At 37.9% G+C, this 27,135-nt stretch overlaps 2 protein-coding genes across 7 annotated transcripts in view; both read left to right on the forward strand.

The window, feature by feature from the left end:
* The window catches only part of OSBPL8 (oxysterol binding protein like 8), a 192,487-nt gene extending 176,468 nt beyond the window's left edge, over positions 1 to 16,019 (forward strand). For all 4 annotated transcript variants that reach the window (XM_030866229.3, XM_060305957.2, XM_060305958.2 and 1 more), the window contains 3 exons: positions 7,560 to 7,665; positions 9,626 to 9,728; positions 11,533 to 16,019. In XM_030866229.3, the coding sequence (XP_030722089.1) occupies positions 7,560 to 7,665; positions 9,626 to 9,728; positions 11,533 to 11,665 (342 nt within the window). In that variant the 3' untranslated portion in view covers positions 11,666 to 16,019. The remainder of the gene's footprint in view (positions 1 to 7,559; positions 7,666 to 9,625; positions 9,729 to 11,532) is intronic.
* Positions 16,020 to 18,015: 1,996 nt separating this feature from the next.
* BBS10 (Bardet-Biedl syndrome 10) overlaps positions 18,016 to 27,135 on the forward strand; it is an 81,297-nt gene continuing 72,177 nt past the window's right edge. Inside the window, exons 1-2 of one of the 3 annotated variants that reach the window (XR_004041656.2) lie at positions 18,016 to 18,257; positions 18,683 to 20,894. Coding sequence is in view for 2 of the 3 variants with exons in the window: in XM_030866233.2 (XP_030722093.1) it covers positions 18,073 to 18,257; positions 18,683 to 20,663 (2,166 nt within the window). In the remaining variant the exon portion in view is untranslated. Of the gene's footprint in view, positions 18,258 to 18,682; positions 22,395 to 27,135 lie in introns of those variants that run through there. The other 2 variants (XM_030866233.2, XM_060305871.1) reach the window with 2 other exon arrangements.

A 27,135-nucleotide genomic window follows, 5' to 3' on the forward strand; every position in this document is an offset into this window, starting at 1 on the left:
AGCTGGTTTGGTGGTGCTGAGTTTTCTTAGCTTTTGCTTGTCTGTAAAGCTTTTAATTTCTCTGTCAAATCTGAATGAGATACTTGCTGGGTAAAGTAATCTTGGTTGTTAAGTTTTTCCCTTTCATCACTTTAAACGTGTCCTGCCACTCCCTTCTGGCTTGTAGAGTTTCTGCTGAGAAATCAGCTGTTAATCTTATGGGGATACCCTTGTTTGTTATTTGTTGCTTTTCCCTTGCTGCTTTCAATAGTTTTTCTTTGTATTTAATTATTGATAGTTTGATTATTAGGTGTCTTGGCCTGTTTCTCCTTGCATTTATCCTGTATGGGACTCTCTGTGCTTTCTGGACTTGAATGATTGTTTCCTTACCCATATTAGGGAAGTTTTCAACTACAATTTCTTCAAATATTTTCTCAGTCCCTTTTTTTCTCTTCTTCTGGGACCCCTATAGTTCGAATGTTGGTGCGTTTAATGTTGTCCCAGAGGTCTCTGAGATTGTCCTCAATTCTTTTCATTCTTTATTCTGCTCTGTGGTAGTTATTTCCACTATTTTATGTTCCTGGTCACTTATGCATTCTTCTGCCTCAGTTATTCTGCTATTGATTCCTTCTAGAGAGTTTTTAATTTCGTTTATTGTGTTATTCATCATTGTTTATTTGCTCTTTAGTTCGTCTAGGTCCTTGTTAAACATTCTTTTATTTTCTCCATTCTATTTCCAAGATTTTGGATGATCTTTACTATCATTACTGTGAATTCTTTTTCAGGTAGACTGCCCATTTCCTCTTCAGTTGTTTGGTTTGGTGGGTTTTTACCTTGCTTCTTCATGTACTGTGTGTTCCTCTGTCTTTTCAGTTTGCTTAATTTACTGTGTTTGGGGTCTACATTTTGCAGGTTGCAGATTCATAGTCCCGTTGTTTTTGGGGTCTGCTCCCAGTATGTAAGGTTGGTTCAGTGGGTTGTGTAGGCTTCCTGGTGGAGGGAACTGGTGCCTGTGTTCTGGTGGATGAGGCTGGATCTTGTCTTTCTGGTGGGCAGGACCACATCCGGTGGTGTGGTTTAGGGTGTCTGTGAACTTACAATTTTAGGCAGCCTCTCTACTAATGCATGTGTTTGTGTTCCCATCTTGCTAGTTGTTTGGTATAGCCTGTCCAGCACTGTACCTTGCTGGTTGTTGAGTGGAGCTGGGTCTTAGCGTTGATATGGATATCTCTGGGAGAGTTTTCACCACTTGATATTATGTGGGGCAGGGAGGTCTCTGGGGGACCAATGTCCTGCACTCAGCTCTCCCACCTCAGAGGCTCAGCCCTGACACCTGGCCAGAGCACCAAGACCCTATCAGCCCCACGGCTCAGAAGAAAAGGGAGATAAATAAATAAATTAATTAATTAATTAAAATAAGGTTATTAAAATAGAAAAAAATTATTAAATATTTAAAAGTAATTTAAAAAAGAGAGAGAAAGAAAGAAGAGAGCAACCAAACCAAAAAACAAATCCTCCAATGATAACAAGTGCTGAAAACTAAAAAACAAACAAACAAATAGAAAATAATGGACAGTCAGAACCCTAGGACAAATGGCAAAGGAAAGCTATACAGACAATATCACACAAAGAAGCATACATATACACACTCACAAAAAGAGAAAAAGGAAAAAAAATATATATATAAGAAAATAAAACACAGAAGAGAGCAACCAAATCAGTAAACAAATCTACCAACGATTATAAGCTCTAAACACTAAACTAAGATAAACATAAAACCAGAAACAAATTAGATGCAGAAAGCTAACCCCAAATCTACAGTTGCTCCCAAAGTCTACCACCTCAATTTTGGGATGATTCGTTGTCTATTTAGGTATTCCACAGATGCTGGGTACATCAAGTTGATTGTGGAGATTTAATCCATTGCTCCTGAGGCTGCTGGGAGAAATTTCCATTTCTCTTCTTTGTTTGCACAGCTCCTGGGGTTCAGCATTGGATTTGGCCCCGCCTCTGCATGTAGGTCGCTTGAGGGCATCTTTTGGGAAGTCTGAGGTCTTCTGCCAGCGTTCCGTAGGTTTTCTGTAGGAGTTGTTCCACATGTAGTTTTGATGTATTTGTGGGGAGGAAGGTGATCTCCACGTCTTACTCCTTCACCATCTTGAAGTCGCCTCCAGCTTCGGTCTACTTGAAAGCAGTGGCTTATAACATCTCAGTGATGGCAGCAAGAGAAGAATCCTCTGAACTCTCCTCTCTGTAAAGAAGGACACCGTGCCAAGTGTCAGTGCAGCATATGGGGAAATCTATGGGCGGCATCATAGTGTCCTTTGTGACTCAGGGGTCTGTCTTTCAAGCCAAACAGCCATCGTGCACAGCACCATGCTCTTCTGAAAATTCCTGCATCCAGGCTTCAAATGCAGAGCTCCATCAGAAGGCTTCTGAGTGCCCCCAAAGTCCTGCCTGGCTTCAGCCCCAATGACCTCTCCAGAAGTGGGAAGTGCCAGGATCCGACCTCTCCATAAGGGGGGGTGCACTGGGGTTGACCCCTCCAGAAAGTTGCGTGCAGGGCTGTGTATGTCTTTTGTAACCTGTCTGGGGGCTACCTGAAGGATTTATGCAGGGCATGCATCTTTTTTTTTTTCTAACTCAGAGCTGAGCCAGAAAGGCTGCAGGCATTGCTTGAAAATAGTACAAGCCAAACTAACAACCTGCAGATACCTGGGGCAAAAGATTACCAATAAAACACACAATAGGCCATGTAAGGCCCAGGAGAAAAAGCTAGGGAGAGATTCTTTGGGAAACTAGGGCATTGAAAAGCCCCATGTATACAGGAGAATCTAGAAAGCCATGAAAATGCCCAAGGCAAGATGCTTATGCTCAGAGAAGACCTGCAAAAACCCTTACCTTTCACCTTAAGCTAATTTCTAGGCTTGAAATGTTGAAGGAGTGCCCGTACACAGAGCCTGTCTGCTAAGACTAGGAGAGTTTGGGTTTTGCGGGTATTTTTGTTTTTGTGTCTTGTTTGTTTAGCTACTGGTGTTCAAGGAAATCTATGTCAAAATACTAGCTAAACACAAGCTGAGGAACACAGGCTTCAGTGACCATGCACAACAAGGAGAAAAGTCTTTGCAAATACAGTTTGGGAAATTCACTGAACAGATGGAGTACAATAGCCTTCAACAATTCAGAAAGCAGCACACCCTGGAAAAAGTGGAAAATATGATTTCCAGAGTTACCACCTTATAATATTTAGATGTGTAGTTTTCAACAAAGAATTAAAAAGCATACATAGAAACAGGGAAATACGAACCCATTAAAAGGAACAATGTAAGTTGACAGAAACCATTCCCGATAAAGTCCAGATACCAGACTTACCAAAGACTTTAAAACAATTATCTTAAGTATGTTCAAAGAGTTAAAGGAAACAGGGACAAAGAACTAAAGGAAATCAAGAAAAAGTTATATAGACAAAATCAGAATATCAATAAAGAGAAATTATACAATGAAACCAAACAAATTCTGGAGCTCAAAAATACAATAACTGAAATGAAATATTCACTAAGATATTCAACAGCAGATTTGGAGAAGGTGGAATGCAAGAATCAGCTAACTCAGAGATTGGACAATTGAAATTATCTAGTCTGAGGAACAGAAAGAAAGGAATGAAGAAAGTGAACAGAGCCTAAGGGACCTATAGGGCACCATCAAGTGGATCATCATATACATTAAGGGAGTCCCAGAAAGAGAAAAAGAAGAGAAAGAGGCAAAAGAATATTTAAAGAAAAAAGTCCACCAAATCCCCAAATTTAATGAGAGATATGAGTCTATAAATCCAAGAAGTTCAACAAACTCTTAAATAGGATAAACTCAAAGAGACCCCCACACCAAGACATTATAAGCAAACTGTCAAAAGTCAAAGACAAAAAGAATCTTGAAAGCAGCAAGAGAGAAGCAACTTGTCACGTATAAGCGATCCTTGATAGGGATAGTAGCCAATTTCTCACTAGAAACCATGGAGGCCAAAAGGCATGAGATGACATATTTAAAGTGCTGGAAGAAAAAACTTGTCAAACAAGAATTCTATATATGGCAAAACAGTCCTTCAAAAATGGGGGAGAGGGCTTCCCTAGTGGCGCAGTGGTTGAGAGTCCGCCTGCCGATGCAGGGGACACGGGTTCGTGCCCCGGTCTGGGAAGATCCCACGTGCCCCGGTCTGGGAAGATCCCACATGCCGTGGAGCGGCTGGGCCCGTGAGCCATGGCCGCTGAGCCTGCGCGTCTGGAGCCTGTGCTCCGCAACGGGAGAGGCCACAACAGTGAGAGGCCCGCGTACCGCAAAAAAAAAAAAAAAAAAAAAAATGGGGGAGAAATTAAGACATTTCCAGATGAGTGAGGTCATTACCACTAGACCTTCCATATAAGAAATGCTAAAATAGTCCTTCAGGTTGAAATGAAACTCAAAGCTGTATGAAGAAATAAAGATTTTCAGTAGAGGTAAATGGATGGGCAAATATAAAAGCCAGTGTTATTGTAGTTTTAGTTTACAACTACACTTCTTATTTTTTACAGAATTTGAAAGATTAAATGAATGAAAATAATTACAAATCTATGTTACAGAGCATACGGTGCATAAAGATGTAATTTGTGACAACAAAAACATATAGGGAGGGGCAATGGAGCTGTTAAGCAACCAAGTTTTTGTGTGCTATTGAAATTAACTTGGTATCAATTCAAGCTAGATTGTAATAAATTTAGGCATAAATGTCATTCTCATGATAACCACAAAGAAAATATCTAAAACACATATACAAGAGGAAATGAGAAAGGAATCAAAACAATTCATTCCAAAAAATATCAATTAAACACAAAAGTAGTAATGAAAAAAATGAAGGTCATAAAAAGGTATAGGACATACAGAAAACAGCAAAATGGTAGAATTTCTTCCTTATCAGTAATTACCTTAAGTGTAAATTGATTAAACTCTCTATTCAAAAGGCAGATTGGCAGAATGGATTAAGACAAACATGATCCAATTATATGCTGTCTACAAGAGATTCACTTCAGATCCAAAGACACAAATACAGTAAAACGGAAGGATAGAAAAAGTTATTCCATGCAAATAGTAACCAAAAGAGAGCTGGGATGGCTATACTAATATTGGACAAAATAGACTTCAAGTCAGAAACTATTACAAGAGACAAAAAAAGACATTATGTATTGATAAAAGAGCCAGTTTATCTCTATATATGTACCAATCTATGAAGCCCCAAAATGTATGATGCAAACATTGACCGAATGAAGGAAAAAATAGACCATTCTACAACAATAGATGAACGCTACAGTATCACTCTCAATAATGAATAGAACATCTAGATAGAAGATCAATAAGGAAACAAAAGTCTTGACTCACACAATAAACCAACTAATCCTAACGTATATATATAGAATATTCTACCCAACAACAACAAGTATACATTCTTCTCAAGTAAACATGGAACATTCTCCAGGATAGAACATATGTTAAGCCACATAACATATCTAAATAAATTTTTTAAAAATTAAAATCATGCAAAGTATCTTTTCCAGCCACACTGGAATGAAGCTAGAAATCAATAACAGAAAGAAACTTGGGAAATTTACAAATATGTGGAAATTAAACAAGACACTCTAAACAACACCAATGAATCAAAGAAGAAATCATAAGGGAAATTAGAAAACACTTAGATGAATGAAGAAAAACAAAAACAAAAACCACAACATACCAAAACTTATAAGATGCAGCAAAGGCAGTGCTCAAAGGGAAATATATAGCTGTGAATACCTATATTAAAAAAGAAGAAAGATGTCCAGTCAATAACCTAACTTAACAATGAGGATCTAGAAAAGGAAGGGAAAAACTAAACCCAAAGACAGCAGAAGGAAATTTGGAATGGAAATAAAATAGAGAATAGAAAAACAATAGAATCAATGAAACTAAAAGTTAGTTCTTTGAAAAGGTCAGCAAAGTTGACAAACATTTAGCTAGACTAAGAAAGAAAAAAAGCAAGAAGACGAAAATAACTAAAAGCAGAAATGAAAGTGAGGCCATTACTACTGACCTTACAGAAATAAAAAGGATTATAAGAGAATATTGTGAATATTTGTATGCCAACAAATTAGGTAACCAAATGAAATGGACAAATTTCTACAAACACATATGTTACATAACCTGACTCAAAAAGAAATAGAAAATTTCAACAGACCTGTAACAAATTAAGAGATTGGACCAGTAATCAAAAACCTCCAAACAAAACAGATACATGGATAAAGAAGATATGGTGTATATACACAATGGAATATTACTTAGCCATAAAAAGAATGAAATAATGCCATTTGCAGCAACATGGATGGACCTAGAGATAATCATATTAAGTGAAGTAAGTCAGACAGAGAAAGACAAATATCATATGATATCACTTATATGTGGAATCTAAAAACATGATACCCTTGACAGAGTTGTCAAGTCCACTCAATGGGAAAAGAAAAGCTTCTTTAACAAATGGTGCTGGATTTCCACATGTAAAAGAATGAAGTTGGATCCCCTACCTCAAACCATATACAAAAATTAACTCCAAGTAGACCCACAACCTGAAATAAGAGCTAAAACCATAAAACTCTTAAAAGAAAACAGGGATAAATCTTCATGACCCTTTATTTAGCACCGTATTCTTAGATATTGACACTAAAGGCATGTGGAACAACAAGAAGAAATAGATAAATTGAACTTCATCAAAATTAAACACTTTTGTCTATCAAAGGACATTATCAAAGTGAAAGACAACATGAGAGAATATTTGCAATCATTTATCTGGTAAGGGTTTAATATCCAGAATATATATATATGGAACTCCTTACTTAACAACCAAAGACAAACATTCCAAGTAAAAAATGAACAAAGGGCTTGAATAGACATTTCTTCAAAGAAGATACACACATGTCCAACAAACACATGAAAAGATGCTCAACATCGTTAGTCATAAATAATAATATCATTTCCATTTATTATAAGATGCTTTCTACATTATCCAGATATTATTAAAAGTAAGCAATCTAAATAATTTTATTGGAAACCCAACATCATTCACTGAGAATGTTTCTTATGTTGGGAACAAGATAAGTATGATCTTAAAAGAGCACTATTTTTAACATTCAACTAGATGTACTAACTGGTGCAGTTAGAAAAGCGAGGTATCCATATTCTTATTTGTGTGTGCATAAAAATGTCTCTTGAAGGATATACAAACTAATAGTGTTGACTATCTTTTTAGTGGGGGAGAGACTGGGTGGATATGAGTCAGGAGTGGGAAGGAAACTCTTCATTGTATATTTTCTTATACTCTTTGATGTTTGTGCCAAATTAATGTTTCTTATTAAAATTAAACAATTTGTATAAGTATCATATTTGTTAAGTCTTAATTAGACTATTTCATCTTTGTTTTTATTTCCAAGTACTGTGCCCATGAACAGTTTTGACGGTTGTACAACATTGTCTTTAATTACAAAATTCAGTGCAAATTCACATAATAGCATGATTTTTTTTTTCAGGTTAGTGTCCCAAAAATGAAACATAAGCCAACCAGGCAACAGAAGAAAGTGGCAAAAGGCTATTCCTCCCCAGAACCTGATATCCAGGACTCATCTGGAAGTGAAGGTAAAAATATTTATTGTAGACTATTGACTATAAGAGTCTAAATTTTTTAAAGTATATTACTATACTATGTTTGATATAAGAAAATGGTTTTTCATATTAACTCAAGGAGATTTGTAAGTTTTTGTGGGGGCAGGGATGATGTACAAGAAAAGCTATTTTAGATTATAAATTTCAAAACCAGGCCACAGGGTAAAGGCATGGGAAATGAAAAAAGGGGAAACATGCAAATCAAGAACCACACTGCAGTGCTAGCTCTTATGCCTTGTTAGCTTCTGAAAAATTGTTGCTGGTTTCCTAGATTCAACACAGGCACCATTTCTTGAGTTTTGGTCTCAGTTCCATGCTTCAGAAAAGTTTTTTATTTTCATAATAAATTACTGTGGTGTTTAGAAGTCACAGAAGTAAAAATATAACTATATCAAATTATGAACTAAATTTACTAGTGTGCCATTCTTGTTTAAGTCAGATAATGTATAAACTGTCTTGAACTACACTGAGATATAATCAAGGATTAAGGTAATGTCTGAGACATTATGAGAAAATAAAGTTTTCTTAAAACCGTAGTCTCTACTAAGTTCACACTAAGCTGGGGAACTCAGTTTTACAGAGATAATACTAGAGGTGAATAAATGGTAAATGCTAAGAAACTAGTAGATGACAAATAGTAAAGAGTTTAAAGGAAAGGGGGCTGAATTCAGCTTGAGGGAAGGTCCTTAGAGGAAAGGAACCCTGATGAATTATGAGGATTTTTAATGGTTTATAGCAATCTAGGCTTGAGGGATGCTGGTGAGTGGACACGATACTGGAATAAAAGAGGAATAAAATGAATAAAGTTCTAAAAGTAGGAGTCACATGGTACTGTTGTGCTCAAAAGGAGTATTAGTTATACTATTGTTCCCATTTCACAGAAGAGGAAAGTGAGACATGGGTTAACCTGCCCAAGGTCGTATGCCCCATGAGGCAGTATATATATATATATATATGCAGATATTTTGGCTCCTTAATTCATTCTCTTATCCACTCCACTATATTACCTATAATGTATCAGCTGACATTTACTGAGTATTTAATGTGGGCCAAACTGGTGGTTAAACATACCTTCCTACAACCATGTGAAGTCTGAGTATTATTATTATCCCAAGTTTACAAATGAGAAAGCTGAGATCTGGAGAGAGGTTAAGCTCTGAACAAAAATGGAAAGGAAGGAATGGATATGAGAAGGGATTTTTAAAAATACCATACACTTTGTTAGTTGACAATAAAAATTTGTAGAAGAGATATTTAAACCAATTGAAAAGGTTTAAAGTTTGGGTTACTAAAGGAATAAAGATAACATTAACAATTAATTAAAAAATTGAAAAGGGAGCTTAAAAAGCTGACTTCTTCAGATGTAGGCAAATAGGCAAGAGGCAGAAGAGAGTAATACCTCCTCCAAGTTAATATATGTTTTTTGGTTTTTGGTTTTTTTTGCGGTACGCGGGCCTCTCACTGTTGTGGCCTCTCCCGTTGCGGAGCACAGGCTCTGGACACGCAGGCTCAGCGGCCATGGCTCACGGGCCCAGCCGCTCCGCAGCATGTGGGATCCTTCCCAGACCGGGGCAGGAACCCGTGTCCCCTGCATCGGCAGGCGGACTCTCAACCACTGCGCCACCAGGGAAGCCCAATATATGTATTTTTAAAGAAATATTTTTGTCTATTTTAATTGGTTAAAAAATAAAGCTGATTCAATCCAAAATTTAACTAATTCGTGGTTACTTTAAATATATCTATAGTGTTCTAGTTTTGAAATATGATTGAAACTTCAAAAATGCCAAGTATTAGGAGTAGTATGTTAGTCTCTAAGCCATAAAAATAATGCCTAGGAAAATTATTACATGAGAATCATTAATCTGAAATTTAGATTGTTTATAATTAAATATGTTCACTGTTTTCACCAAGTTTATTCTAAATGTCTTTTTAGCTCAATCAGTAAAACCAAGTGCAAGAAGAAAAAAAGGGATAGAACTGGGAGACATTCAAACTTCCATTGAATCTATAAAACAAACACAGGAAGAAATTAAAAGGTAATACATACGACAGTGACTATTCATTTGAGTCTAGAGGAGTTAAGAATCCTGTTATGTAGGAAATCATATGCAAACTTTACATTTTTATAACATTGCTAAGCTAAAATAGAACCTTGGCGTCTGTCACCTGATTACTGAAACTTAGGAAATTCCTTCAGCACTAAAATATTTGGGAGAGATGGGGAGGTTGTTTTGTCTCATCTGTGAAACTGGAATTGGAGTCTCTTCATCTTACTGCTGTAGCATACTAGGAATGTAGTTGGGTTGAATGTGGAAGTGGGGTGGTTCCTGAGAAAGCCAGTCTCCTTTGTACATGGCTGATTTTAATTAGAATGTACCAGTTGTTAAAATATTGAAACACTTCCATAACAGTGGGCAAATAGCCACTACCCTGAGACCTTCAAGTGTTCCCTGTGCACTCCCAGACCCATCCCCTCACTCACCTCTGCAAGATCCAGCAACTAACGGTCATAACACGTAGGGAAGTTCCTTGGGAGGGAAGGGGTCCTGATCCTGCTCCATTGGTAAGGCTAGCATGAGTTCAGATCGGTTGTCTCCCATTGCTATATCAGATGTTAAGTTTTTTTAATATTAGCCAACCTTCTTTTGTGTATTCAGCACTCAGCGCTAGATGTCCTGGAGGATTTTTTTTTTTAAGATTTTTTTTCTGTTCTTGGTGATCTATGGCTTACATTTAATTGCTGTTTTCATCTACAGCCTTATTTCCTACCATTCCTCTACACTTACTCATGCTCTAGTCCTATGAAACTCCTCACATCTCCAGAATATACCGTGCTATCTCGTCTTTGGGTCTTTACCCACACTGAATCCGCTTTTTAGATTGCCCTTCCTCCCACCTTGCCCCTCAAGAAAATCCCTGTTTATCCCTCAGAATATAACTCAGATGTCACCCTTTTTGTAACATTTCTAATCACTCTGCCCCGTAGTTATTAATCCTTCCACTTGGCTCGTATGGCTCCCTATACGCAGTCTTTTTGAGAGCTTACTGCGCTATAGAGTTGCTAATTGTGTGTGTCTGTTCCCTCACTCCACCCTGCCCCAGTTGGACCGTGAGCTTCTTTAGAGCAGGGAGCGTGTCTTCTGCATCTTGGTATCATCAGCCCTTATATAAAGTGCTTGAGTTTCCTAACTTAATTATATTTATAAATTAAAGAGCCTACTTGTTCATATTTGCCTCCTTTCTTTCTCTATACTCATAAAACACTTCAATAGAAGAAGTCAAAAAGAAAAACGTCTTCACTAATCAGCTCTTTTTAGCCAAAAGCGTTTAGAGTGGCATGAGGATAATGTAAGCTCATTTTATGACTAAATTAACATTTTTTTGTTAGCATATGAAATGCCTACAGAGCATTCTTCAAGTTAGGAATGTCACAATATTTGTTGTATTACTTTTTTCCTGGTGAATTAAGGATTTTTCTCCAACTCTGCCTTTGTCTCCTAAAGAAAGATAAAAGAACCTTAGTGGGCCAACTAAGAAGCAAAATTTTTGTTTTAAAACCACTGTGATAACAAAGAAAGTGATATATTTTAAAGTCATCAAACTTTAAAAATTATGTTTAACACACATCATTAAGTAATATATTTGGTACAGTGCAGAGTATAGATTAGGCAAGACCTAATAGTGGTTCCACAAAGCATAATCAGCTCCCTGTTCAGGTGGTAGTAATTGATGGAACTTTATACAATTGAATTTTATACAGTGATCATATATCAAATTGTGATTTATTTGCTAACATTTTTGGTAAATAATTATTAAATTTATTGTTGCTTATTTTTATAGAAATATTATGGCTCTTCGAAATCATTTAATTTCAAGCACACCTGCCACGGATTATTTTCTGCAACAAAAAGACTACTTCATCATTTTTCTCCTGATTTTGCTTCAAGTCATAATAAACTTCATGTTTAAGTAGAAGTTCTTTACCATTGAATCAATGAACTGGAATGATCATATTTGGCCTGGGACCAATGTTGAAGATGCTTTGGTCTTTATTGAAACATCACAATATTTCTAAAACAGAAAACCTTAGAAATATATGTAGAACTGTTGACTTTTCCTACCTTCTATCCTTAACCCTGAAATAAGATCTATTCTATTTGGTTATTAAAGTGAACTATATGTTAAGTGCCAGAACATTTCTAGCTTTTGTGAGACTGTGTCTACATGTGAGTATAATAAATCCACATGTATACACAATTGTGTCTTATGTATACCTTACAGTAGTCTTTGTAGTCTATGGTATGTTCGTGTTATGAAATATATAGCATTAATGTCATTCATAACAAAAATGCTATCAATCTTATAAATATATGTGTAGCAATCTATTTTCTTCATAAAACCGGCACAAAACTTCTATCAGTAAGGAATTACAGAATGGGAAATGATGGGATAATAGACATAAATAGTTCAATGCACTGTACTGTGAAAAAAAATCATTTCTAAAGCATTCAGTTCAATTGTCTTCTTAGAAACAGCAAAAAAAAAAAATTGTGGTCAAAATTGATTTGAGAGACAAGGTGGCAAACTGCTTTATCAAAAGTTTACACAAGATTTTTTTTAAGCCCTAGAATTTAATATTTATAGATACAGGTATAAATATATGTATGTGTATATCAACAAAAAAAACCCTGGTACTCGGATCTACTGATTATATATTTCCTGTCATACCTGTATAACACCCCATTAAGCACTTGCTGAAAAAAGTGTGGTCAAACTTGATTGCTGTCCTTCTTTCTTTTTTTTTTTAAACTCAGTTGGTCCAATAACATAGGCCAAATTTTAGAGATGGAATTATAGGGTGTATGAAATGCTGATAGTCATGATTTTTCATTATGAAAAAGTTATTTTAGCTTTCATTTAGATTCTAGTGTGTTCAGTGAAACAGTTGAATAGAATATATATATATAACCAATATTTTACTTCAAAAGCCAAAAAGAGAAGGACAATGAGAAAAGACACTTCGTGTGGTGGTATTTATGTGTATGTTAAAATTGGTTTCTTTAAAATGTGCAATAAGTTGAGCATCTAAGAAGAGCATCAAGTTCTCAAGTTTAATTCTCTGTTATCCTTCTCTGTTCTCAGTAACTGCAGTCTGTGGCAAAACCACAATTCCTCAAGATTCCTTTTGTTCAGGCTCAGGCAAACATTTTTCCTAAATATTTTTTTCAGTTTAATGTTTTTCCTTTATGTATCTTAGAATTCTGAAAGTAGATTTTGAAATGAAAATGAAGGTCAGAGAGAATAATTGCTCTGGCTACACTTGCCTTCGACTAAGAAGAGACTGAGACACTAGTAAAAATACAATCAAATGTTTATGCCATGATAAGTATAAAATCAAGGAATGATTGCTAAATTATGAAAATTGAAAATGATTAAAAGGGCCTGCTTTTTACCACCTAACCAATATAGCTATCTTAAATATCCTTAGATTTTATGAAGAGCTATTTCCCATGTATTTTTGGCAAAAAAGTGTATTCCATATGTATGTGTGAAAACATTTTTTAAATAGATTATGCGTAAATAACATATACCTACACCCAGTATAAGTATAGGTATAATGTGACTACACTAGAATAGGTGGGGTTTTGTTTGTATTTCATACTTGTTGATATAATTTTTATACTCACTTTCTGTTACCAATGTTATGCTCTACTGCCTATTCATTGATATATATTTTGTAAATACTGTACGACTTGATCCTTTTTTATGGTTTAAATTAGTATTAATTTATATAAGTTGATTGGCTGATCACAAAATAATTTCATTATTAAACCCTGAAAACTTATATTTTGTGTTGGCAACTCCCCTTTGGGACTTCAGTCATGTTACTTTCATTTGGTCTAAACAGTGTTTTATTTGTATGGTTATCTTCTAAGACTGGAGAGGTAGTTATTTACTTTTGTATATTTTCTTGTTAGGGCAAATGTGTTATGGGCTCTTATTACTCAAGGAGTCAAAAACTATTTCATGAGAAAGAGCAGGGTTACTCATGACTGTTTCTTATACACTAAAAGCATATATCTAATCTAATAGTCTTCTTATGTTTTTATTTGTGTGAGTTCCTTTCTGTGAACTGAACACAAAACTCAGGAATAGGTGGCTTAGTTTTAGATCAGTGCTTATACTAGGCTTAGTATGTGAATACTTTAAAACACACAATTAACTTTGTATTTAGCCATATATGTAGTTGACTTCTCCACCTGAGATTAATCTTTCTTCACAATGGATTCATAAAAATTGTGATTTACAGTTCCCAGTTGTCTGAGAGCCTCATGGTGGTTTTTAGGATTTAAGACCTATGACCGTTTTTTTTTCATTTGATCAAAAATTTTATTTTTTCACTTGAAAATTTAAATGAGTAATAATTATTGATGTGTGCATTTCTGTTTTAGTTGTTAAATATACTATGCCTTCAGTTATCTACCATTTAGTGAGACGTAGCTGGCCCGGGAAAAGATAATAAATACAGCATGTGAAATAAGTTTCAGCAATAGATATTTTACTTATATTTCATGTCAGTACTTTTTTGTATTACTTATACAGTGTAATCTTTGTTACCATTCCATTGAAACAATTGGCCTTGTAAAATAAAACCCTCATTTAGTATTTACGCTTTTGTGCCTTTAAGAAAATACTTTTTGTCATTTTTGTGTTACAGAACTATAATATGATTCAAAGTGTTTATAGTCTTAATTATCACAAAAGGGTCATTTCTCTGTCACTTAATTTCCTTTTATATAGCTATAGCATATTTAAACAGTAATGCTGTAATTTTATAAGGGTTTTTGTCTATTTACCTATCTCAAATATATCCTTCACTTTCAGACATCATTGAAGTAGACCTGTCAGATTATTCTGCGTATTGTAAACAGTGCCTTTTTGATAGAATTCACACTGTTTTAGGGTGTCAACTCGTGCCATATACACACAAAATTATGTGGAGAAGGCAGTTTTAACTTTCTGAAGAATATCTTAGTCAAATATTTAAGGAAAAAAATGTATAAAATTCCATTTTTTCCAGTGTTTAGCATTTCTAGTGAGCAATGAATATATTTGGGGGTTTTTTTGTTTGTTAGACATACAGTGATAATGAGCCATACATGATGCTGCAGATTATTTTGAATTATGTTAAATGTATAGAAATAAAATATTAAAATTAGCATTTATACCAAATTTTCCAAATTGAACCATAGTGGGGTCAGGGGGGAACCCCACACAAATCACTAAGTTTACATTTCAACCTCTATCTTATTTGACTACATGGAAAAAGAGATTCTTGGGCTTCCCTGGTGGCGCAGTGGTTAAGAATGCCTGCCAATGCAGGGGACACGGGTTCAAGCCCTGGTCCGGGAAGATCCCACATGCCACGGAGCAACTAAGCCTGCACGCCTAGAGCCCATGCTCTGCAACACAAGAAGCCACCGCAATGAGAAGCCCGTGCACCGCAACGAAGAGTAGCCCCCTGCTCGCTGCAACTAGAGAAAGCCTGTGCACAGCAACAAAGACCCAACGCAGCCAAAAATAAATTATGAAAAAAAAAGAAAAAGATTCTTTAAAATGTATATAACCTGCCACTATTATGTAATTTGCTTTCATTCTGTTTACCTGTAGTATGAATTTAGTATATTTAATTTGCTTTTTGTTACTCTTAACATACTGTTTGTTTCGTTACAGTTTTTAATTGAAGGATGGACTGTTAAAATTGTATAGGACCAGTGTCTCCTTAATATGATTAACATATTTAGAAGAACCACAAGAAACCCATGACAAAATGAATGTGAATATACTTTCTAAAATATTTAGAAAATTTTATCTTTCTGCACTTATTATGTAAAATTATTTTAGTATTACAACATTGAAATTTATTTAAAGAAAAAATGCCATGAAACATTTGAACTGATGAGCCACAGAACTTCAGTTGAAAATTTTCACTTCTTAGCATGCTAACTATTCATTTAAGTTAAATATCCTGTTTAATGGCCATTTATAAATTCAAATACTACCACTGGTCAGTTTTGTAAAATAGAATAAAAGGATGTTATCTGCAGTGTAAATACAGCACACTGTCAAATTCTTTTCCTTAAGGTGCATAGTAAATGTACAGATAGTCATAGGCAACTGTTTTGTAATGTATTACATTTCTAATCTGTTATTCCTAACCTATTATAAAAGTTTGCAGAGACAAAAGAATTGAATTTTTCTAATCTGTAAAATGATGCTAACTTCGACAAGTAGGCATTCTAAATAAAATTTTTAAAAAGAGTAAACTGATCAAACGACTGAATATAACATATGGTGACCAGATTATTTAGTCTTAATTTTTTAATTAAAAATAATTTTGTGTGGGGGGGTAGTTGTGAAGGATGGTGAAGGGCTTGGAAGGGATTTAACAGCTAGAATCCTTAATGTATGCTTTACGTGATGCTTCATATTCATTCTTCTTGAATACTCATAATAACCTTCAGATGAGTGGAAGTTACATTTTACAGATGAAGATTCTGAGGCTCAGAGAAGTTAAATGATTCTAAAAGCTACATAGTAAGAGTGACAGCGAGCCCAAGTTTGAACCCATGTCTGACTTCAATGTCCATTATCTTTCCACTGTACACTTAAATAGAACTCTGACTTTACTTCTAAATCCACTGCTCAAATCGAGTAACCCCTTTGTGATGGGTAAGAACGAAAGAACCTTGGGAATTCCCTGGTGTCCAGTGGTTAGAACTTGGTGCTTTCACTGCTGAGGCCCAGGTTCAGTCCCTGGTTGGGGAACTAAGATCCCACAAGCCGCGTGGTGCTGCCTAAAAAAAGAAAAAGAAACTTGCCATTACACAAGCATATACACAAAACCCACATGAAAAAGTTTTCCCCCCCGCAAATCACCTATTAGTCCATACTGAGTCAAAATCACACATGTTCCAAGAAATCATTCCTCTTCAGTTTTCCTCTTTTCCTCCATCATCCTCCCCTCCTGTATTTGCACCCCTCAGGATCCAGTTCCTTCTGGTTAATAGTGAGCTGGTTCTGCCTTACTGGGGGGAAGGGGAGGGCTGACAGGCTTCTTCTGTCCTATGCATAGGAATAAGGGGTAGGGAAAACAGGCCCTCACTGTTCAACCTCAATGAAACATCTACAAGGTAAATAATTTTCTTACTGATGTTGACCACACTCTAATAGGTGTCCTGTATTGTGTTATGATAATCAGCTCTTTTGCACCTTACAAAATATCCCTTTCTTGTGGAGATAGTGGGCCCCTACAGTGGTGACACGTCACAGTAATTTGTTGAGTATGTTGTACTTGTTGAGTGCTTAGTACCTACGAGGCACCATGCAAAAACAAAAAAAAAAAACCCCTTGTAAACATTCTCACCCTCCTTAAAACCTTGATTTTTTTTTTTTTACTTATCTATTATCACCATTTTTTTTTTAAGATGAGAAAAGCGGAGACAAAAGAATGTCACAGATAAGTACATGGCACCGCAAACCCAGGTCTAAATATTAAGCCTATGCTCTTAACCAGTTCATCCTTAAGAGAGAGGGTATGTGTGTGTCAGTATACGAAACAGTATGTTGTTTCTGCTTAACAGTATGTTTTTTTCTGCCGTCGGATTGTGTCCAGTAATCTTCGGTCACTGTGTTTTTAAAGCATCCTATTGATTACCAATGTGGCTAAGTGTTCACATCTATCACCTCTGCTAAAGAAAAATTAAACTGTGGTGGGTTTCATAGTGATACCTAAGCCCAGGAAATGTGGCAAAGCCCCCAGCAGAAAGCACGAAGCCTGCAGCTCGTGACTGTAGCCAGGGCCTCCTCATCTGTCCTACAACCCGAAAGAGAACCGCTGATGCAGAGTGTGGACAGGATATGCACGAGTCCAAGGCAGAGGTTTTTGTTACAAAACAGCGAACTTTTGAGGGAGGTCAGGAACGAACCGAGCTCTAGCCGCGGTGCCCAGTCCCTCCGCTCTCGTGCCGAGTTCCTGGGAGACGGAGGGATCTGGTGGCAGCTGAAGCCTCCAAGAAAGAGGAATGAATTCACCTAGGAGGGGGAGAAGGGCTTGCGGTTTCCTGTCCGGGGACAGCTCCCGAGAAGCCCCGACCTCTTTCCCATCTTCGCGGGCTTTTGAACCGCTAGCTCCTACTGGCAGAACGGCGGGGCTCTCCCACTGAGCGGGCGGGAAGGTAGACCCTCGCCCAACCAAGAAACCGAGCAGCACCGGCTTCCGGTCTCCTCCCCGCCTCTTCCGCTTCCGCCTGCGCCCCGCTCCTGGTCGTGCTGGGCTTCTACAGGCGGCGACCCGAAGCTGTTGGAAGCTGAAGGGCTATGGCCGCTGCGGGATCTGTGAGGGCCGCGTTGCAGGTGGCGGAAGTGCTAGAAACCGTCGTGAGCTGCTGCTTGGGGCCCGAAGGGCGGCAAGTTCTGTGTACCAAGCCCACTGGCGAGGTGCTGCTCAGCCGGGATGGCGGCCGCCTCCTGAAGGCGCTACACTTAGAGCATCCCATAGCCAGGTACTTGCGTGTCACGCCCCAGACCGTTAGAGCATCCTATAACCAGGTACTCAGGTGCCGCACTCCAACCTTCAGTCCATCTCCCTGAACTTCTTGTCCCTGAGCTTATGCTCCTGGAAGAACTGACCTTGGACGAGACCAGTGTACGCTCAGAGTTAGAGCGCTGCCCGCTGCCCGAGGGAACATTCCTAGACATCGAATCATTAACAACTGCCGAGAGCTTGTCTCACTCCTTTCCTTCCGGCTCGACCCAACCCCTAGAATCTTGAAGTAGAACAAAGTAACTTAAAAAAGGAAAAAACTAAAACTAAGGATATCACAGAGACAGTATTCTCGTTTTATGCCTGTAGCTGTAAAAACATGGTTTCAACTTGATTTAGGCAGCCCTCTGAGAATCTGAGTTGCTTTATTTCTTTCTTGTACAGGATGATGGTGGCATGTGTTTCCAGTCATCTAAGAAAAACAGGAGATGGTGCTAAAACATTTATTATCTTTCTTTGCCATTTACTCAGAGAACTTCATGCAATCACAGACAAGGAAAAGGATTCTTTCTTTTCTGAAAATATTCAAACCCATGGAAGGCACTGGAAAAAGTGTTGTCAGTGGAAGTTTATTTCCCAAGCTCTTCTAACATTTCAGACACAAATATTAGACTACGTTATGGACCATTACTTAAGTAGACACTTTTTGTCCATCTTTTCTTCATCCACCAAAAAGAGACCATTGTGTAGGAGCTCTTTAGAGATGCTCTTAGGAGCATACTTTTGTGGAAGAGTGGGAAGAAATAATCACAACTTTGTATCACAGTTGATGTGTGACTACTTTTTCAAGTGTACAGCTTGTGAAAGTGGGTTTGAAGAAGTACTTGAGTTAGTGGATGACTGTTTTGTCGAGTTGAAAGTTGGTGTCACTGGCCTTCCTGTTTCCGATTCCAGGATCATAGCTGGGCTTGTGCTTCCCAGAGACTTTTCCGTGTACTGTCCAGCAGACGGTGACATAAGAATAGTGATAGTAATAGAAACCATTCAGCCTCTTTTTTCAACTTTTGGATCAGAGTTTATTCTAAATTCAGAAGCACAGTTTCAGACATCTCAATTTTGGATTACAGAAAGGACAAAAGCGGTAATGAAATATTTACAGAAGCAGAATGTAAAATTGCTCCTATCTACTGTGAAACAACCAGACTTAGTAATTTATTGTGCAGGACTGAATGGCATATCCGTGGTGGAGTGTTTATCATCTGAAGAACTTTCTCTTATCCAGAGAGTCACTGGTCTCGCTCCCTTTGTAGTACCACAGGCTTCTTCTCAGTATGAACTCTCTAACACTGCTATGGTGAAATTTTGTAAGCCCTTTATTCTTAGATCCAAAAGGTATGTTCATCTTGGCTTGATTAGCACATGTTCGTTTACACCACACTGTATAGTTCTTTGTGGTCCAGTGCAGGGTCTTGTTGAACAACATGAGGTTGCTTTACATGGGGCATTTAAAATGCTTCGGCAATTATTTAAAGACCTTGATCTAAATTATGTGACACAAGCCAGTGACCAAAATTGTACTTCAAGTCCTCTTATTTATAAGAATAGTAGAGAAATTAATGACTTACCAGAAATTGTTAATGGCTCAATACAAAGGCCATATCAGGACACAGTTGTAAAGAACAAAGATGAACTGGCAAAAACTCAAACATATTTAAAAGCATATTCAAATTTGGTAGTTCCAAGTGTAGAATTAGAAACAAATATATTGTGTTCAACACCAACAGTGACACTAACAGATACATACCAGACAGATGCAACACTGAGATGTTTCTCTCCAGACAAAGCCAGGATAATGGATGACCATGAACCATTTATTGAGAGTAATTCTGCTAACTCAACAACAGAAAATACTAGAAGAGAAATCTCTTATGAAAATTTACAAGTCACAAAAAATGCTAGAAAGGGGAGCATATTACCAGTGAGATATAAGTCACTAGAGATGTGTACTTCCCAGAGTTACTGTTTCTCATCTGTACCAGCTGGTTGTGTTTTGCCAGTGGGTGGTAATTTTGAGATCTTGTTGCATTACTATCTTCTCAGCTATGCCCAAAAGTGCCAGCAATCAGAAGAAACCATGGTTAGTATGATAATTGCTAATGCACTTTTAGGCGTTCCCAAAATCTTGTATAAGTCTAAGAAAGGAAATTACAGCTTTCCACAAATATATATAAGAGCTCTTCATGCACTGCAAACCAATCAACCCATGATAAGCAACCAGACAGGTTTGGAATCAGTTGCTGGTAAATACCAGTTACTAACTTCAGTTCTTCAGTGTTTGAGAAACATTTTAACCATTGACTTGGTAATCAATATTAAGAGACAACCTCAGGAAATTTATGATCAAGATTCGGAAGAGGAACTATAAAATTGGAAGCTTTTTATTAACCAAAGTTTTAATCCAACTCAAGCCATAAAGCAAGGCAGGCATGTGACCACTGATTTTCAAGTTAATTCAGTCTAGTTAGGAAAACAGCATAACTTAAAAAGTCTTTAGAAGTACACAAGGCCAGCACACATTCAGACACAAATATTAGAGACTACATTATGGCACAGTTCTGAGGAGGAATCCTTCTGGATGGGTGAAGCCAAGATCTGAGTAAGTGTATCTTTTTTCCCCCTCAGTATCCCTGTGTCTCTGCTGTGTGTTAGTCTGTGCATTTGGGGGAAGGTTTTTCCTTATAGCTCCTTTTTACTTTTCTGTATCTTTTTTCACTCTTCATCCCTTCTCCCTTGCCTTTCTGTATCTAGTTAATAGAGTAATTTAATCTCAGATATGGATGTGGTCTTCAAATGCCATCCTACTTTAATTGTTTATAATATAAAACATTATTTGCTTTATTTAAAATGATTTATTTTCCTACTCATAATTTCTATAGCAGTGAGTAAAAGGCTCATTTTCTTTTTCTCAGAGTGTGAGTAAAATTAGTTTTTACTTTTTTGTGGCCCCTTGTTTAGAGCCTGGATAGATTTTTTCCCCATTCATACACCAATGAGTATGTCACCATAAATGTGGCTTTGTGCATTGTAAACTTATTTTCATTTCTTTAGTTGAAAGTTAATTCCAGAAAGGATATGAAATTCATGCTATCATTTTCTCCTGTCCTCTAAGAGCTTGCAAAACTAATTCATGTATTTGCTGAGTTTTCTTATATTTGGTGCATAGCCAGAGTTCAGTAGTAATGCAAGAGGGAGGGGATATGGGGATATACATATGCGTATAGCTGATTCACTTCGTTATACAGCAGAAACTAACACAACACTGTAAAGCAGTTATATTCCAATAAAGATGTTAAAAAATAATAATAATAATTTGAGAATTACAGTTGGCTCTCCAGTCCTTGGGTTCTCCATCTGTGGATTCAACCAACTGTGGATTGAATATATTCAGGAAAAAAAATTCCAGAAAGTTCCAAAAAGCAAAACGTTAATTTGCCAGGTGCACTGGCAACTATTTATATAGCATTTACATTGTATTAGGTATTATAAGTAATCTAGAGATGATTTAAAGTACACAAGACAATGTGCACAGGTTACATGCAAACACTGTGCCATTTTACATAAGGGACTTGAGCACCCACAGATTTTGGTATCCTCGGGAGGGGGGGAATGTTCTGGAACCAACCCCCCTTGGATCCCGAGAGACGACTGTATTTATTTCTAATATGAATTTTTTAATGTTTATATTTTATCTTAAAGGTTTATAAATGCAAATAATACTGTGCACCTAGCTGTGAATAAGGACAGTGTCTTCTACTTTTAGTAGTTCTCTGTAACACCCCAGGCAGTGCTGTGTTCATACCAAGTATTCGGGAGTGCTTGTTGAATAAAACTGTTATCTTTAATCTGATCTAATTATGTGTTTCCAGTTTACTAATTCAGCAGATTCTTATTGAGTGCCTACTATGTGCCAGATGCTGAATATACCATGGTAAACAAATAGGTATGGTTCCTACCTTCATGCACCTTTCCTCAAAGGTTAATGGGTAGTAGATGGTGACAACACTTGGATCAAGATTAAATTTAGGAAAACTGATTAAAATTTCATTACAGTTAAACTTGAAAAAGCGATGACTAATAATGTATTTAAGAACTGTAATATTCCATCATGCAGATCTCATGATCTTGTATATTAAATATAATTTCATTTTTGTAAGGTTTATGCCATATGTGATAACATTATTTCACTTCTGTGACTATGGAGAGAATGTATTAGCTCTGTTTCTTTGTGTGTATGTGTATATATATATATATATATATGTATATATATATATATTTTTTTTTTTTTTCGGTATGCGGGCCTCTCACTGCTGTGGCCTCTCCCGTTGCGGAGCACAGGCTCCGGACGCGCAGGCCCAGCGGCCATGGCTCACGGGCCCAGCCGCTCCACGGAACGTGGGAGGCCCCTGCATCGGCAGGCGGACTCTCAACCACTGCGCCACCAGGGAAGCCCTAGCTCTGTTTCTTATACAGATTTCATAAATATATAAACGTACTGTAGGGCTTCCCTGGTGGCGCAGTGGTTGAGAGTCCGCCTACCGATGCAGGGGACACGGGTTCGTGCCCCGGTCCGGGAAGATCCCACATGCCGCGGAGCGGCTGAGCCCGTGAGCCATGGCCACTGAGCCTGCGCGTCCGGAGCCTGTGCTCCGCAACGGGAGAGGCCACAACAGTGAGAGGCCCGCGTACCGCAAAAAAAAAAAAAAGAATAAACGTACTGTAAAATTGTTGTATAATTTTTTCCATTCACTTTTTTAAATTGCCTGTCAGGTCACTTGATAGCTTTGCTTTATTTTGTTGTTGTTGTTTTAAATACTTCATCATTGAAGGCATTCAGAGACTTTTCCATGTTTGCCTGTGCCTTGCATATGGTAGACATTTTATAACTGTAAATAATCACTAGCCCAGGAGCCACTTTGTAATCTGGGAGTGGGTCTTTTTGTGTTTGGCACCTCATCTAATATCTGGCACACGGTAGTAGCCAATAAATGTCTGTTGAGAAACTCTGGTCCTCATGGATGAGCTCCTAATTATTTCTATCAAACTTTCATGGAAAAGGATCTGTTTGCGGGGGAAAGAAGCAAAAAATGTAGAACAGATCTGCACAAAGCAATCGTTTTTCTTTTAATTAAAAAATCCTCAAAAATGGTGATAAAGCTTTCATGGGTCATCCTTGTCATTTACAGAATAACACTAGGGAGTTTATATTACTGGGTTAGATAAAAGAGCACTTCACAAATGTAATTACGTTATACTTAAACCCACTTACACAAAGGATTTGAGGTGACCTGCAACAAAAAATAGATGAAATTAAAGTAAAATCTAAATAAAAATTAAAGAATCAAGAGCAAAGAAAATGTAAAAATGATTAAAAGTCAAGACCATGTTCCTGTTTTTATTCTGCATAATGAATAACCTCAAAATTTACTTGATTGGAATCACTATATTATTACCTTCATGGTTCTGGGAATTGCCTGGATTTCGCTGAACAACCTTCCCTGTATCCTGTTGGATGAGGCAGTCGTGCAGGTCAGCTGAAGTTCAAGGAGAGGGAACACAGGCCCCACCACTCAATGGAAAGTGTCAGTGACACATTATAAGAAGAGCATGTGGGATGAGATATATATTGAGGCAGCTATCTTTGGAAAACAGTCTGCAGCACCATGGGAGAGAAAAGAGGACAACTTCTCAGCTGAGGTTTTTATTATTGTTTTCTGAAGTTACATGTCAGTCCACCTCCCACAAACACGTTTTCCCCAATAACTTTTATGAACTCATTTTTTTCTCACTGGGTCAGCACAAGCCATTTTTATTCCCCAAACAATAGGCATTGAATAGTTGAATATCTCTGAACTGCTTTAGCCAGGGAGCTGTTTAACCATGTTACACTGGAAATGTTAGGGTATGCATGTTTTAGACTAAAAGGGACGGGGAAGAGGAATGCAATTTGAGCCTGAACTCTTTTTTTTTAATTAATTTACTTATTTATTTATTTATTTTTGGCTACATTGGGTCTTTGTTGCTGTGCGCGGGCTTTCTCTAGTTGCGGTGAGTAGGGGCTACTCTTCATTGCGGAGCATGGACTTCTCATTGCGGTGGCTTCTCTTGTTGCGGAGCACGGGCTCTAGGCGCCCGGGCTTCAGTAGTTGTGACATGCAGGCTCAGTAGTTGTGGCTCGCGGGCTCTAGAGTGCAGGCTCAGTAGTTGTGGCGCACGGGCTTAGTTGCTCTGCCCGTAGGATGCATGTGGGATCTTCCTGGACCAGGGCTTGAACCCGTGTCTCCTGCATTGGCAGGCGATTCTTAACCACTGTGCCATCAGGGAAGTCCCGAGCCTGAACTTTTGTCAGAAATTACTCATCTCCTCCCAAAAGGAATAGAATATGTTTTTCTTATCATCACAGAACAGCAGAGAAAACAAAAACTACAGTTGGAAGGGGATATATATATATATCCCCTTCCAACTGTAGTTGGAAAAAGTATATATATATACTTTGCAGTTCTGTTAACAGCAAGAGATGGTAACAACCTAAACTCTAGATGGATCCACAAACTAAATGGGATAGGGGCAGTGACTGGTGGGGGAGGGGGGAACATGCATAGGGAAGAGGTGAAAAGGTGATTTCTCAGTGTATACCTTATGGCATTTTGATTTTTGAACCACTTGAATACTACTTATTCAAATGAGATAAAATTAAAAAAAATAGATTTAGAGCAAACACATAGAATGCACCCCAAGTAATAATAAGGATCCTGGCCTAAGGAAACACAAGATCAGAATGGAAGAAAAATGATGTGAGATACACAATGATGGATCAGTACTTCTACAGTGGAAGAAAGGATACAGTCAAAAGAGGGAATATTCTCTTAACTATAATTGGCTAGGGGTTTTCTCAACAATTCTGGAAACGTTCTCCCTTAGCAGGCTACTATGAGCCAGGGAAGTCCCAGCAACCAGTGTGGCGTTCATTTCCTCATGGAATTTTCAGTCCTGGGCCTGGCTTCCTCTTATGCAGACTCACCATCAGATTTTGTCAGCACGTTGAGAATGGCTCTGTCTCAGGGTCTGAGTCAAACCAAACTTGTGAGCATGATCAATTTATTTACAATAAGAACTGTTCCAGGAACTAGAATATTCCAAGTCCATCTGACCAGTCTTTCCTTTATGTATGGACCTGTTTTATTACTTCCTGTGGGAAGTAATAATCAGGTGGTTGCTCAGTAAGCATGGAATCAGAACAAGAGAAATCAAATTAACTCCTCCCAGCCAGTTATGCTCCAGTTCCCCAGTGCTCGGTCCTGGCCTTCCACACCTACACTTGCTTCCCATGGGATTCTGTCCAGGTCTGTAGCGGTGCCACTACATGCTGATGATTCCAAATTTTGTATTTCCAGCCAACCTCTTCTCTCTAATCCCAACTCATTTATCCAACTGCCAACCCAGTCTCCATGTGGATGCTTACCCTTAACATGTCCAAAACAGGATCTCTATTTCCCATCCCCTAAACCTGGCCTTTCCCCTGCTGTCCCATCTTAGTTAATGGTATCACCAGTCTCCCACTCATTCAAAACAAAAACCTGAGAGACATCTTGCCTCCAGTCTTTCCTTCACATCACACAGCCAATCAGCAAATCCTGCTGGCCCCACAAATAAAGTGGATTTCAAATCCACCCATTGCTCACAGTTGCCTTTCTAGCCCAAGTCACTTCATCTCTTAACTGCAGCAGCCTCCTAATGGTCTTCTTCGCCTCTGTCTCACCTTGTACTTTATCCTAGAGTGATTTTCCCCCAACTTCTTATTTCAAATGTTTTGACTCCACAAAAAAGTTGGGGGAAAAACACAACAAACACCCACAAATCCTTCATCTAGATTCACCAATTACCATTTTACCCTTTGTGCATGCGTGCATGTGTGTGCACGCGCGTGCGCGCGCGCACACACACACACACACACACACTTCACTGAACCATTTGAAACCATTTGAAAGGTATCGCTAAATACCTCAGTAAGTATTTACCATGAACAAGGACTTCCCCTACATGATTGAATGATTCTTTTAAAAATGCAAATCCTGTCATGTCATTCCTCTGCTCAGTCTTCCAAAGGTTTTTCCTTCACACAGAATGAAATCCAAATTTATCATAGTCTACAGGGCTGTACATGATCTGTTCCCCTGCTTATCCCTAAAATCTCATCTGATACTCTTCCTCTAGCTTTCTCCCCACCAGTTACACTATGAGTCAGGACAAGTTATGCCATACTGAGGTAACAAATAACTCCAGATCTCAAGAGCCTTGACACAGTACAAATTGATTTCTTGCTCACATTCATGCCTATTAAAGGTCAGGCTTCTGATCCCACACTGTTTTCTTCCTCACTCCCAATTCAAGGCAGGTGGAGCAGTCACTGTCTTGAGCGTTACCAATCATCACGCCAGAGAGAGAGAAAAAAGATCTAGAGGGTCTTGCATTGGCTGTGTTCAGAACTGGCTTGTGTCATTTCTGCTCATGACTCACTGTCCAGAATTCGTCACATTGTCCTACCCATCCACAGAAGAACCAGGTAGTGCAGTTCTACCTTGTGCCTGGAATGAGAGAGAACCAGGACATTTGGCAAACAGCACGAATGAGTACCCAAACTGGCTGCCTTTCTGTCCCTTGAACGCACAAGTTCGTTCCAGCGTCTGAGTTTTCCATTTGCTGTGCTGTCTGCATAAAAGTCTTCCCCTCTGGTCTTCATATGGCTCACTTCCTCACTTTATTCAGGTACTTCTGCTTTAATGTCACCTCCTTAGAGATAACCTTTCTTCACCTTTCAGTCTAAAATAATGCCATATTCC

Source organism: Globicephala melas, chromosome 10, assembly GCF_963455315.2.
Source record: "Globicephala melas chromosome 10, mGloMel1.2, whole genome shotgun sequence".
Classification (NCBI taxonomy): domain Eukaryota; kingdom Metazoa; phylum Chordata; class Mammalia; order Artiodactyla; family Delphinidae; genus Globicephala; species Globicephala melas.